Genomic DNA, 14880 nt, shown 5'->3' with positions numbered 1-14880 from the left:
TTGAGGGGACATTGAGCAGATGCAGGAGTTCATCTGTGTGGATATATAGTTGCATGACTAGGTCCCAGGTTTCCACAGCAAATGCCTCTCATCCCCCTAGTGCACATATATATGAATCACAATAGATCCTTTCTGTGACATGATTACAAAACATACAGCATACATAGAAATATAAAAATGCTGCATATATGTGCATCTAAGGATACAGGAAACATTTGCATTATTTGCCAAGTAGCATGTTCCATTGCTCAGTGCTGCAGAAATCCTTGCCTATTCTGTTATTCAAGCCTTTTTACCTTCCCCTGGCATTCACCTAGTTTGCTGGGCCTCTCATTTACCATTAGGTTCACCCAGTTAAGACACTGGACAGGTTTTTCAGACACTGCCTCCTCCATTTCCATTTTGAAATCTGTTTATTTTTCTTCAGCAAATATAGCTGCATTTCAAAAAGTCACCTCAGAACAAATAAAAGGGGCTAAATGTGGAGCAGGTGCTGTCACAATTTAAACAGGAGAGGGAGTGCAAGGTGTGAATTGATTTTGGGCTGCCCTCCTCAGGGGTGCATAGCAGTCTCACCTGGAGTCAGAAATGCATCTTTGTTCTGTCCAATTGCAGCTCAGTTAAGGGTATAAGAGTGCTCCTCAGGGAGAGGGTGCCTTAGGAGCTACTAGATAGACAGCAGGATGGGAGTAATAAAGCAGCAAGGGACTTCTTGGGGTAGTCTAGTTTGGATATTTTGTAGCTGCCTTTCTTTAGCCTGGGGGGCTCCAAATGTCTTTAAAGATTCAGTATTAGTGTGGGACCATAGCCTACTAGATTGTGGCTGGGAGAGCTTGCGGTTAACCCTTCCTGAAAACCATCCTGAGATGATTTCCCTTCTGAGTGCTCTGGGTAAGTGAATTACATGGAATGAGACAGCCTCTTATCTGGCTAGAAGATAAAGCTGGGTGAATAAAAGTGTAAAGTTGAGGGAGCTTTACTCTTACTTCCTCCCTTTAGTGCAGTCCATTGGGTTCCCCAAGGCATCTGCCCTGTGTAGAAGTGTTTGTCTGTGTGCAAGGTGGGTGTGGAAAACAAAACCAACAGAAACGCAGGCCAGCTCCTCCACTGATGTAAAGTGGTGTAACTCTGCTAAACTCAAATGATCTGTCTTAGACCAGCTGAGGCTCTGGCCCATAAACTCAAAAGGGTAGCTAGCATTTTACACTTGCTGCCCTGACTTCCCTGTGACTCCATTGGAGACCTGCTGCAAGGAGCATTCAAGCCCACAATGCACAGGTGCAAGGCTGTGGAGCATTTTGGCCTATTGCTGTTGCCTTTGAGGGGTTGTACTTGATTCCCCCCCACCTTGTAGGTGTGTCCTGGTGACTTAATACTATTGCATCTGTAGAAGTGGCTTTTTTACCCATGAAAGCTTATGCCCAAATCTTAGTTTTTAAGGTGCTGCCAGACTCCTTGTTTGTGTTTTTTTAATACTGTTGAGGCTCTTGCTCCTAAAAGAGCATAAGCCAAGCTGCCTACCACTTCAGTCCTGTAGTGCTTCTATGCTAGCTGCTTCTACAAACCTGAACTGTACTGCACTATTTCAAAGGGTATTAGCACCATGTTAGAGATGTATGCATTGAAGAGCTGAGAAGCAAAGTGACTTGCCTAAGGTAACAGTTGCAGGGGAGGGGTGTAGCCAACCTGGCATGAGCATTAAGAAGCTCCTCCAGATTCTTGCTCTGTGCTTAATCACTAAGCCCTGGCTCTCTCCAGAGATTTCCTGTTTGATCACAAGTGGGTGAAGTCCGGTATTCTTGGACTAGAACTGCAGCTATAGCTATTCTATATGTAAGCGGGGGAACAGTCCCACTCTCGTGGGGAACTTCCCTGGCTTCTGCACTACCCTGGTGAAGTGGGCTAGCGAAAGGATCTGAGTCCTCGCTCCCACTTCCTTTACCCAGTGGCCTCCCTGCCCTTGGACTCCCCTTCTACTCTCCTGTCTGCTGGAGTCCTCGTAACCCCAACAAGGCTGGGCCCAGGATTCCTGGGGGGGCTTGACTCCCAACCCTGCTGTGGTCACCTAGGACAGGGGCTAGGGAGTCCCCACTCCGGGGTACTCTCTCTGCACTGGGCACTTCTTTGACCATTACATACAAGTTAAAGCAAATGCAAGTTATTTAATCAACAATTAATTTTAAAAAATAAGGGGAAATGGGAAAGGTTAAAGGAAACACATCACCCTGCTCTGTGGCAGGGATCATCACAAACAGTGTTTCTAGAATGTCAGGGCAGTTCAGTCTGTTCCTTGTAAGTCCCAGGCCTTCTTCTCAGGCCCTGGCTGTGCTGCAGGGATGCTGTGGGTTGGACACTTGCTTTGGTGGTGGCTACACGCTCTCAGGCTCGAAGTGGTAGGACCCTTCTTCCCAGTGTTGCCCCTGCCCTGTCAGGGTTACGATCCAAGCCTGGCCTGCAGAGCCTCTTGGCTGAGGCACCTCCCTGTGCCGGGCCTGCTGCCCAGGGTCCCCCTCGCTCTCCCCAGCTGCTCACTGCTCCAGCCCCAGCTCCACCACTCTGACTCTGCACCGCTGCTGCTCTGCCTCCAGCTCCCTGGGCTGCTTCTTTAGCCCCCTCTGGCTCTGGTTGCTGCAGCTCTGCTCCCAGGGCAAGTCTGCTCTCTCTGGGCTGTGCCCCCGGCTTTGGGGCTGCAGCTCTGCTCCCAGGACAGGGTCTGCTCTCTGGGCTGCTTTTCTGGCCCCTCTGGCTCTGGCACAGCTCTGCTCCCCAGCTTAGCTTGGGCCCCTGCTTTCTCCTTAGCTCATCCCCATTCTGTCTGACCCAGGCAATTCCAGCTCACACAGAGGATGGGACCCCCCTCCCCTCGCTGCCTGCCCACCCTGTCATTGTTCCTGGGGACTATCAGTATCAGGGTCCTGATTTCCCATCAACCCTTCCCCTTTTAGTACTGGGAGCTAGCCAACCAAAACACCCCCACGGAATGTTAGTAAGGGGGCAACAGTCCCCTTACATACAGCTTATGAGCTTGCATGGGCTGGAATGCATAAGGGCACTGAACCCTTTCTTTACTTAGGGTTAGTATTGAAGAATTTGCTCTGTCGGTCAGGGGTTCTCAAACTGGGGGTTGGGACCCCCTCAGGGGGTTGCGAGGTTATTACATGGGGCGGTTGTGAGCAGTCAGCCTCCATCCCAAACCCTGCTTTGCCTCTAGCATTTATAATGGTGTTAAATATATAAAGAAGTGGCTTTTAATTTATAAGGGGGGGGGGGGGGGTTGCACTCAGAGGCTTGCTACATGAAAGGGGTCACCAGTACAAAACTTTGAGAACCACTGCTGTAGGGCTACTTACTGAAACAGACCTCTGTGAGGGGCAGTACAACTTTCTCTCTTCCATATCATTCAATAATTGGATAGATTGATCCATACATGTTGGACCCTTCCTATTTCATCACTGAGCAGTTGTGGGTAGCTCAGCTGTTGGGATATGTTTGTCCCACAGGATTCTCTATTGCCTGCTGACTCTAGCCTTCCTTCCTAGATTTGGAAGGACTGCCTCATCCTCTGTCCAACTCTACGTGTGGTGTCCTCATCTCTCAGAAACAGGATGGGTCAATGATTGTCACTGCTCCCTACGCTGGGTGTTTCTTCATCAAGAAGGTAGGGCCACTTCTGTCTGCAAGGAATAGCAAAGGGATGCACAACTGTTACCTGGAGATCCTGTTTTCTGGCTATTAGGAACAGTATTTAGTCTTTTTGGGGGGGTGGGGAGGAGGAAGGGTTGTGGGATGGGGAGGAAGAATGTGGCTGCAATTCAACAATCCCAAATGGAGGCTTAAAACCAAAGGAAAACCTTTCCTACTAGAAAAGGAGGGAGCTTTCTCTCAATCCAGACTGCTAGTGTCTTCAAGTTAAGCTTCTCCAAGACTTAGCAAGCTTCCTTCTCCCACTTAAGGTGTCCTGTACCTTGCTATTGTCCACTCTCTAGAGACCATTGCAGTCAATGAGGAAACAAGTGTGAAGTCATTATAACTAGAATTTTACTCCTCACTTGTAAGAGTTGGTGGTAACACTTTTTTAATAAGCTAAAAAAACCTCTCTTCAGTTGGATGAGACTCCTTCCTATTAAGGAGTATTTCAAAATACAAACAAATGCCCTGTTTCTGAAATGTTTTTGCATGTTGGCTAATGTCAACCATCACTCTTGACTTAAATTCCACAGTATAAATGAGATTTTACTTGCACCTGAAGTCTATGGGAGGGAGCAGTGACTCTGAATTAACACAGAGCCTGCTTGTCCTTTCCCATCTACAAAAATTAGATATACTCCATAATGGAGTCTCCGTGACAGAAGCCAGATGAGAACTGGACCCAACATGTAAGCTACTCCTGCCGTAGGCAAGAAGGCTCCCCTGTTTTTTAAAGAATTACAAGGTTGTATACAACTTGGAGCAGCTGAGTTGAAAGTTTGTGTGCTCCCTGATTTGGGTTCTTGGGCAGGGGTGGGGGGAATGACCCAATACTATGACTTATTAATCACAGCTAACCAACAGCTCAAAGTACTCAAGATTCTGGACTTGGGGTCCATCTCCAGGTGAAATGTTTAGACCATCAAACTAATTCTCACCTCAGCTGAGGGTATACTGCCACTTGAGACAGCTTTAGGAGCCAGAGTTCACAAGCTCGACCTGGTATGTCACTGAGAAATGGAAGATGCTTCTGGATGGCTAAGCACTCTCCATAACATGTTCATGGTCCTCAACATCCTGGGTCTGAAAGCCACTCTGCTCAGAATGGGCTGTGGTGTGGTCCCCATTAACCAACCGTACTCCTTCAATGGGTGGACTAACTTGTGATGGGGTGGGGGGGAATACTCTTCCTTTCTTAGGAACAGGAGGAGGGGTGGAGAAGCTCTAATAACCTTGGTTTGGTTTCCACCTGCTCTTCCTGCAGAATGGTTATTTCCTCATGACTATCCGGATTAAAAGAATAGATGACACTGGGGAAGTATCTTTCCATGAAGAAGAACTGAGATGCCCAATCCACCTGCCAGGTACAATTTTAGGTTCCAATGTCCCAGCCTGAAACTGTATTGGCTGTTCTTCTTCTGGGGTGGGGTGGCAGGGGGAAGAAACACTATGTACCTTAGTGTGCCGGTTTGCCACATCACTTGGTGTTGGGTGCTCTTTAGAGACTCAAGTGGCTGTGGTGCCTCAAAAGCCTAGAATACGTGGGAGGCCAGACTGATGCATAGTGAACATGGGCTGCCACAGTGCCTAGAAGAGACAGGCACTCTGCTATATGGCTCCAAGTGGAGCAGAGTTCATTTGACTTGAACTAACACTTCTCCTCTTTCCAGCTCTAGATGCTCCAAGTACTAGTGTGTGCACAGCTGTTCTGCGCCCAGACAGGCTGCCTTGTGCCACACCACCTGTGTCTCAGGAAGAATGTGAAGGGAAAGGCTGCTGCTATAGCCTTGGTGACCCAGCTGCTCCTTGTTACTATGGCAACACAGGTGGGTTGGAATCTTAAAGGTGTGTCTTGGAGTGACCAAGTGGAATCTGAGCATCTTAACCAGGTGTCTAGTGTAGTTGGGAATGCTACCTTCAGAGCTGGAGCTACCATGAGGCTGTTCCACTGGAATTTGGCTAGCACCATCTCAAAGTTTAGGGCCAGAAGGGACCATCATGATCATCTAGTCTGACTTCCTGTACATCACAGGGCACAAACCTGCCCACCCCACTCTGTAATAGAGCCATAACCTCTGGCTGAGTTGCTGAAGTCCTCAAATCTTGATTTAAAGACTTCAGGTTCCACAGAATCCATCATTTACCTTAACTTAAACCAGCAAGTGCCCATGCTCTGTGCTGCAGACAGTTTAAAAACCCTTAGGACCTCCGCCAAGCTGATGCAGGGAAAATTCCTTCCTGACACCACATGGCAATCAGTTAGACTAGGGGGTTCTCAAACTTAATGTACTGCAACCCCCTTTTGACAATGAAAATTACTACAAGACCCCAAGAGGGGAACAGAAGCCTGAGCCCATCAACCTGGGCAAGGGGCGAAGGCCAAAGCCCAAGGGCTTCAGCTCCTACCAGGGGGCCTGTAACCTGAGCCCTGCCACCTATGGCTGAAGCCCTTTTGCTTCCTACCCTGGGTGGTAGGGCTCAGGCTTCACCCCTGGGCCCCAGAAAGTCTAACACTAGCCCTGGTGACCTATTAAAATGGGGGTTGTGATCCACAGTTTGAGAACTGCTGAGTTAGATCAACCACATGTGGGTAGATCCACTAAACCTGTGGCCCATGAACTGCTTGCAGCCCAATCTGCACAGGGCTGCAGCCCATGTGACATCCTCGTTGCCATAAAGGTGGTATCGTATGCAACCCACATAACCCATTGTGGGTCACATATGCCCTTCCATCTAGTGTTCCATCTCCAGCTGTTGGAGGTAGAACATCTGCAATTGCTATTAGATTTTAGGCCATTGTAGGTAGGCATCATACCATCCCCTCCATAAATTTCTATCAAGCTCAGTCTTACAGGCAGTTAGGGTTGGGTTCCCCCTGCACTACTCCCTTTGGAAGGCTGTTCCAAATCCTCCCTCTTCTGAAAGTTAGAAACCTTTGCCTAATTCCATCTAAACTGGTTGATGGACAGTTTATATACACTGTTTTGCCAACACCTGGCCTTAACTTGTGTAACTCAACTGTCTCTCCCTGCTATTTATACCTCTGATTGCTCTCTAAATATATTCATATCCCCTCAGCTTTTGTTTTAAGGAATTGGCTTATTTAGCCTAACAAGTCTCCTCTCAAGGCAGGTTTTCCGTTCCTCTGGAACAGGTACAGAGAAGGGTTTCTAGGATGACCAGTTAGACTTAAACATGGGAGACCATAACTGCCACAGTATTCCAGATGAGGGCTTCACTAGTGCCTTGTATAATGGCAATAACTTCCCTCTCTACTAGAAATACTTCACCTGATGCATCCTAGGATTGCATTAGCTTTTTTCACAACCACATCACATTGGCAGCTCATGGTCAAGCACACACTGACTAATACACCTGGGGGGTCTTCACCTTTGTTGCTTCCAAGTGATAAATCCATAGCTTATAGCAAATTCTTGTTAGTGCAAAGCAGAAGTTAGGGACTATTAAATTTCATCCTATTCCTCCAGTTTGAGTTTGTCCAAATCTTCTTGTAGGATATTCCAGTCCTCTTCCACATGGGCAATACCTCCCAACTCTGTCATCTACAAATTTTATTAGTACACTCTCACTTTTTGTGCCAAGGTTACTATTGGATGTCTTAAGACTGATCCAAAACCAATCTTTGAGGAACTCCACTATTAACTAGCCTCTGGCTTGGCAGTTCACCTTTCAGCATAACTTGTTGTAGCTTCACCTTTAACCAATTCCTTGCCCAACTTTTGATTCTCCAGTTTAATGGAGAAGGGGATTAACTTCCCATGTAGAATTGTATCCCATGCTAAATTGGGATAGCTGTCTCAAACACCCAGATGTGGTCTAATGGCTTGTGGTCAAGAATTGAGACACTAAGGATGGCACAACATAGGCACTGAAGTCCCCCACTGCAATCGACAATGTCCACTGAGCCCTTTGGGCACCTAATGTCACTTGGTGCCTGAGGTTTTTTCCAAAAGTAAAAATTCCCTAGGTGCTTATTTCCTTCCAGGGTGCAGCAGCAGTGTGCATATCCAGGGGCCAGTCTCAGACCAGGGCCCCAGAATGGTACATGAACCAGGGCAAGACAGGTATTTGTCTACCTACCTTACCCATGGGGGGGCCTGATATGGCAGGTGACTCCCCTCTGAGTACACCGATCAGATCAGGCCCCATTAAAATCTGGCTGGAGGTGGTGGTGCTACCCACCTTAAGCTCTTACAAGGTGAGTGCTCTAAGCAGTGGGGTATGTGGGAGAGCCAGGTTCAATTTCCCCATTCCCTGGCAGAGGTATAAAGGATTTGCACAGGGGTTTCTGAACTGAGTGCTTTAACTTCTGAGCAATGGGATATTCTAATGGGGGCTCCTTCAGCTTCTCCATTGAAGCTGTTCCACTGTGGATAAATGATGGAAATCCAGCCTCCCTGCAGCCTGGACTTAAGTGCCTATGTCCTGATAAATGAGCAGGGCTTAGCAAATCCACACTCCCATTGGGTAGCTTAAGCAGCTCCCTGCCTAGCATGCTCATTGTGGATTGCGTTCTGAGGTGCCTAGCTCTCTGTTCACCATTAGGGAGCCAAAACACCTAGCCTGGCTTTGTGAATCAATATTTGTGTTGTGGGCTTTTTCTAGGCTCCTGAATGTCATGAAGTTCAGCATTGCAATATCCAAGTCCAGTTGTGAATTCTACAACCATTGTAAACTTGGTGGTTCTCAGCAAGCTTCTAAACTGCTGTAGAAGAACATCCCAGGTTTCCAAAAATGAACTGATTCTGGATGAAATGCTAGGTCTCTTGCAAGCAAACACCATCAAAGGGCATAGAGCTGTCCTTCCTCCACACCTAAAGTCTCAGACTGTAATCCATGCGTTGCTGACTTTCATAACTGTTGCTGCTGGTGAACTTTCCCAACTAACTTTGGAGGGCCTGGCTGAGTGGCCAAACTCCTAGCAGGCATTCCTTGATAGTTTGCTGCCTTAAACTATCTCTACACAGCCAGGGTCAGGCTTGTAAACGTCAGATCCTAAACCTAGTGAGACTTCCTTGTCAAACTCCTGGCTGGTTCCATCCCCTCATGGGAAGGAGGCAGAATTAATTAAATCTCATCACTAATAAAACCTTGGGAAGGGCTGGAAATGATAGGATTGGAGCTGGCCTTGGTAACTTTGGGTGGGTCTGCAAAACTGTTGCCCTCCTCCCAAAGTAAACCTGCCACCATCACACCACTGTGCACTAGGCATGCCTGTAGGTGTCACATGATTAGCAAGATGACAAGAATACAAAAAATCCAAGGTGAGTGAGTTTGGTGCATATCTTCCACAGGCCTCAGTTAAGACAGGGAGCCCACTGGTGGAGGTTTATAACTATAAACACAATCACTGCTCTGAAGAGCTGTGCAAGGACCATCATACTTATTCTCCCAACACCTATTGCAGAAAGAGGCCATTGTTGGAGGACTAGTTTGCATCCTTTCCAACTGAAAGGGATCAATATTTAAAGAGCAAAGACTCTCCCTCTGTTTTTGGGCCCATCTGACTTGGGAAAGCTAAGGTTGGCTCTGCTTGGTACTACAGGGAGCAAATCTGTTTGAAGAGAGGCTTGCTGAGGGACAAGATGGCAGCATTTGCTGTATAGAGTCTAACAAAGTCTTTCCGCTGCATGTCTTTCAGTGACAGCACAGTGTACAACTGATGGCCAGTTCTCCATAGCAGTCTCTAGAGATGTGACTTTGCCACCACTGATCCTGGACTCTGTGCATCTGGTCAGTGGGCATGGCAGCAGCTGTATCCCTGTGGCCAAGAGTAATGCCTTTGTTCTGTACAGATTCCCACTCTCTGCTTGTGGAACTACTTTCCAGGTAAGAGGGCAGCAGGAAAGGGAGATGGTCTTCCATGACTTCTCTTCTCTGCTAGGTGGTGGTCTTTGCTGCTGCTTGTCAGGGTCTGAGTGGGGTAAACTAGTTTCTTCAATAAATTGCATGGCTATTAGAAATTCAAGTAGAAAAGGTTGAAGAGGTGGACACCTAGGAAAGTGTCTGGGTGAATGAGAAGTAGCCACTAAGGGAATGCCTCTGCTTTCCCTCTTAACTAAACATCCAGGGGAGCAAATCACCCCTTATTTCTGGCTCAGGCCACTCACCACTAACTCGGCATCTCTGTTGCCTTAGGCAAGAGCCAAAAGGCAGAGCTGGAAACTCAAGAATGCCAAGGTCTTCCCATTTGGGACCATACCCTTCTGGAGTCCTTGCAATGATTAATGCTAATCCCTTTTCTGTACAGGGAGCTGCAGACCAGGGTGTGTATGAGAATCAGCTTGTGGCAGACAGGGATGTGAGAAGCTGGAGCACAGGGTCTATCACCCGGGACAGCACCTTCAGGTACTTGTGTGTTAAGCTCTGGGGAGGCTTGTATGGGAAGGATGTTCTAGATTCCTCTGACCTTCTGGTGGTGGTCAGGAGCACTGCTAACCTGACAAGACTCTGCCAATATTCTGAAGGGCAGAAATCTGCAGGTGGAGTGGATCTGTCTGCATATTTAGGAAGGGACTTCCTAGCCACAACACTGCCATCTGCATTCCTCTGCAGAGGGCTACAACCAATCCCCCTGAATACAGGTTTTGGGGGAACCCTATATGGACACAGTCTTTACAAGTCAACTTAAACCCTTCCCAAGTAACAAGCTTAACAGAAGCCACTTTTGGACAGGAATAAATGTCTATGGGGGGAATTCCAGTATAACTGTACTAGTCTAAATTAATGCCTGGAGTTACATCCAACCTTTTGTGTATAGAGTTGGCCTAAGGCAGACTCTGGGGTGGGGTGGGGAATATGGGGAGTTGGGAGGAACAGGACCAACACCCTAGTGTATGCAGCTGACTGGCTGCTGGGATGGGCTTGGGATGACCAAGTAGCTTGCCTCACCTGACAGGATGACTAAAACTATGGCACAGGAGGAGGGACTAGGACTTGAAAACCTTCCCATATCTCCTCCTGATGCATTTGATCTCCCTTGTAGCTGTAACTCTTCTACCTTAGAAGAGACTCCTGAAATTGCTTGTGAATCTTTTCCTATACATGACTAGTTGATGGTGGTCAGGTGGTTCCCTCATGGGACAGGGAGATGCACTGCACAGCATGGAACTAGCCGGCTGCTAAGGGGAATAGAACACTCATTTGACTCTTCCTGTGCACACCAGGCTCCATGTCAGCTGCAGCTACTCCACTGGGGACTTCCTTCCACTCAATGTGCAGGTCTTCACCTTGCCACCGCCTCCTCCCGTCACTCAGTATGGCCCCCTCACTCTGGAACTGAGGATTGCCACAGGTAACAGTGACATCTACCTTAGAGGCTAAAATGCTTGGAGCCCACCATGCCTGGGTACCCTTTCTGGAGAACTCCCATTGCCAACAACCAGATTGGAGGTGGGGGATGGAAAAACAAGTTCTCAATGTCATAGGAGATTGGTGGTTCCTACAGGGAGCTGCTACTTAAGTCTTAGAGCCCTGAAGTGGCAACATCAAGTACATAGAGCAGGGAGATGCAAGTCCAGGGTAATGTTACTAGCAGTTTTCCCAGGGTCTGAAGATCCAAAGAACTAGCATGGTTTTGTGATCAACTGATGTCCAAGTCATTGCAGCTCACAGAAGAACCTGCAATAGCAGGCACTTTCTTTCCTGACTGTAAAATGTCCCCTCTTCCTCAGTTTACTGGAGTCCTTTTCCTTATGGGGAAAAATAGATGCCTCAGTTGTGGATAGCTATGGAATAGTGTTAGTTGCTGTCAGAGAGGATTCTGAATTAGTTTGAGCACTGGTCTGATCTGCAATGGGAATTCCTGTGCAAAGCTCCCCATATCCAAGTGTTTATAGAACCATGACTTACCACAGTGGACCCTATAGAGACAGTTCTCCATTATGTCCTGATCTCACTCTCGCTTAAGACTGTAACTCTCATCCTACAGACCAACAGTATAGTAGATACTATGTCAACAGTGACTATCCTGTGATTAAACTTCTGCGGGATCCAGTCTACGTGGAGGTCCGAATCCTGCAAAGAACAGACCCAAACCTAGCTTTGGTTCTGCACCAATGCTGGGCCACCCCAAGCACTAATCCCATGCAGCAGCCACAGTGGCCCATTCTAGTGGATGGGTAAGTGACTGGTTCAGGAAATGTATGGGGCTGTGGAAGGCTACTAGTGGGCTCCTGTCTCACTGCAGCTTGCCTTTCTCAGGTGTCCATACACAGGTGACAACTACCAAACAAAGCTCATCCCTGTGGGAGCTGCTTCAGGGCTGCAATTCCCATCACACTACCAGCGCTTCATCATCAACACCTTTACCTTTGTGGATCTTGCCTCCCAGAAGGCACTTAGTGGACCAGTAAGTCTTATGTAGTTCAAAATGCCTTGTTTCAAATCCTGTGTAAGGCTTGTTGGTCATGCTTGGAAAGATCCCCGTACTGAGTTAAAACTTGGTAGAATCATGTTTAATCATTAATGGCACAACCCCCCACACACACACTGATAAGACTACAGAATTATGATTTAGGAAGGAGCCTGACTGGTCTTGCAGCATTAGTCTTGGGTCCTGCACCTCCTTTCCAGCACTGCAAGGTCTACCAAGCTCTGAACAGAAATTCCAAGTGGCTTTGGCTTCCACCTATCCAGATGTCCTAATTAGCAATGAGCTAGGACTCCTTTTTTAGCAGCCAGTCTCCTTCACTCCTTACACTGAACTATTTGGATCCAGATACCTTGCTGTTCCAACCCCTCTAATGTTAAACACTTCGAAGGGGTGGGGAAGTAAAGATTGTTCTGTCAGTTCTGGATCTCCCAGGGGAGGTTGGGGAGACTTGGCTGCTTGCTTGATGAAATAATACTTTGCAGAACATTAATGTTATGGTTACTAGCTACAAGTTCAGTCAGAGGTTTTCTTCAGTCTCCCTCTGCATCTTCCCTTACAGGTCTACTTTCACTGCAGTGCTTCAGCATGTGTCCCATCTGCAATGGAATCCTGCAAAACTCTCTGCACCATGACAAGAGGTAAGAGCTATATACCTAACTTCAGGATGGGGCCAGAGGCACAATGCTTGCACAAACATCTTTTTGAGGATGGAGGGCTTCAAAGGTCTTGTGCCCTTATTTCCCAAGGTCATACTTTCTGTGGGCTGGAAATCACTCTTGTTGAGCAACATGGCTTTAACTTTCCCTAGTGAGTAGGAAAGACTGATTGTACTGGGTCCAAGGAGAGATGCCAAGGTCACTTGGAAGGATGGGGTATCTCTGGGTACTCTCAAGAGTGTAACTGATCTCCCTCCAAAGTGAGGAGCTTCAGGAGAAGTTAAGGCTAAATCTGACACAGCTCACTTAATATCAGTTTTGGCATGGCACTCTAAAAGTCTCACTACCCCAGAGATACTAAAACAATACACAAGAAGAGCTACTTGGCAATGAGGAATATTTGGAGGCTCATTTTTGGTGTTGCAGTGATGGGTTTTGAGGATGACTGAGTAATGGTCTGAACAAACACTGGAAGCCATGCCCTAGATATGGGCTACATAGGAAAACCTGCATAGGTGAGGAACAGGATGGGGGAGGCAAGGCCTGAGACCTAGAGTAGGATGGGGGTGTACAGGGTCTTGCTAATAAGGATGAAAACCACCACACTCTGGTACTAATGTCTCCTTGTCTCCAAACAGCAAGAAGAGCACCTGAGAAGCAGGCCTCAGAAAATGCTCCAAGGTACTTGGTGACCACAGAAGGACCTGTGGACTTCCAGAACACTGAAGCGGATCAGACCCTTGAACAGAAAGGTAGTAAATGGAGGTGGTGCTGGTTGTCTGAGCATATTCAATGGTTCTACTGTAGTGCTACACTTGCCTAGAATTGGGGTATGACTTTGGGGATAAGTGGAGGATTGTGCCACTAAAATGGTGATGCTCCTTTTCTTTGGGGACATAATTACTGGACCTCCCATGCTTACTGCAGGCTTTTAAATAAACCTGCTCATTATCCAGCTTGGAAGACAAGTGCTGTAGGGGAAAACTAGGACCTGGATTCTACTTGGTTTAGAACTGGTTGACTCCTAGAGTAGAACAAAAGCCTGAGTGTCAATATGACAAAACCGTGATGTCTCTTCATGGAACAACCAGGATAGGGTTTGGGGTTCACCAGTGGAGTGTTGGCCTCCTGAGTAACACAGCTTTCAATCCCTTTCTGCTAAATCTCAGACTGCCTGCAATTTCATAGAATCTTAGATTGGGGCTGGAAGAGACCTCAGGTCATCTGGACCAACCCCAACTAAATCACTTCCAGCCCAGGAGAAATGAGACTATGGATGCACAGCAGGGAGGAGATTCAGAAGCCTGCAGTTGCTAGGGATTCCCTCCCTTTGTGCCCAGGGAAGGAACTGGTGACCTTAAATCAGAGGGTCCACATCAGCCCCTCCTTGGGTGGGACTAGCAAACTGGGACAATGTCTGTTAAAACAGCTTTGGGGGAGTTGAGAGCAGTGCAATAGCTAAGGAGCTTGCAAGCTGATCTCTACAATGTTAAGTTAGCCCCCTTCTGTCTTATAACTTACCTAGCATTAACATCTCTTCTAACTTCCAGATTCTAGTGGCTATAAGTACAGATTAAACTAACTGCAACACTGTACCCAGGCACTTCCAGCAATGGAAATAGAGTAGGAACCTAGTCACCATTAAGTGGTGGTGGATTATTCATAGATCACCTTTGCCTGAACTGTTGCTTGACCATACATTCCTTCTCACAGGCTCCCAATGGACTAGAGATCTCCTGTCCCAGGAATGGGAGCAAATTATGGTGGTTGCAGTAGGAGCTGGTGCTATTGCTCTGGTTTTTGTTGGAGTAAAGTATTGGCAAAGACAAACACTTAAACAAAAGAATATAACCCCTGAATAAAAGTATATGAAGGAACTGACTTGGATCTAGTTCTTACTGGGGGGAGAAAGAGGGTCCTTCATGTTTAGCCCTGTGTGAAGTTAACAGTGTCCCTTACAGCAGAAGTGCTGGTCTCTTTCCACTGAATTGTGGACTCTGTACTAGTGCACACAACATGGGTGTGTTTAGGGTGCAGCATGCTACGCTGTCAGCACTCCCTAGCATACCTGCATACTCAGGGGGCTTTCAAACATTTGCAGGGATATAGAGCAAAATAAACACATCTCCCTGTGGCAGCTGA

The 14880-nt window shown here is 47.4% G+C and overlaps 1 protein-coding gene across 1 annotated transcript; it reads left to right on the top strand.

Moving 5' to 3' along the window:
• Window positions 1–683: 683 nt before the first annotated feature.
• LOC141984383 (zona pellucida sperm-binding protein 4-like) lies at window positions 684–14600 on the top strand. Its single transcript, XM_074947419.1, has 12 exons — window positions 684–891; window positions 3540–3658; window positions 4952–5051; window positions 5358–5513; window positions 9350–9537; window positions 9959–10056; window positions 10875–11002; window positions 11639–11828; window positions 11911–12058; window positions 12642–12720; window positions 13377–13490; window positions 14452–14600. Exons 1-12 carry the CDS (start codon window positions 684–686, stop codon window positions 14598–14600), a joined length of 1677 nt encoding a protein of 558 aa, XP_074803520.1.
• Window positions 14601–14880: the final 280 nt, after the last annotated feature.

The sequence above is a fragment of the Natator depressus genome, chromosome 1, assembly GCF_965152275.1.
Source record: "Natator depressus isolate rNatDep1 chromosome 1, rNatDep2.hap1, whole genome shotgun sequence".
NCBI lineage: Eukaryota > Metazoa > Chordata > Testudines > Cheloniidae > Natator > Natator depressus.
The sequence above is the reverse complement of the archived record's forward strand: the minus strand, read 5'-3'. Positions and strand labels throughout refer to the sequence as shown.

Coding starts and splice junctions, on each gene's coding strand:
- LOC141984383 (XM_074947419.1), top strand. CDS start 684: ATGGGAGTAATAAAGCAGCAAGGGACTTCTTGGGGTAGTCTAGTTTGG. Junction 11,003..11,638: donor GGAACTGAGGATTGCCACAG/GTAACAGTGACA, acceptor CTCATCCTACAG/ACCAACAGTATAGTAGATAC. Junction 11,829..11,910: donor TGGCCCATTCTAGTGGATGG/GTAAGTGACTGG, acceptor TGCCTTTCTCAG/GTGTCCATACACAGGTGACA.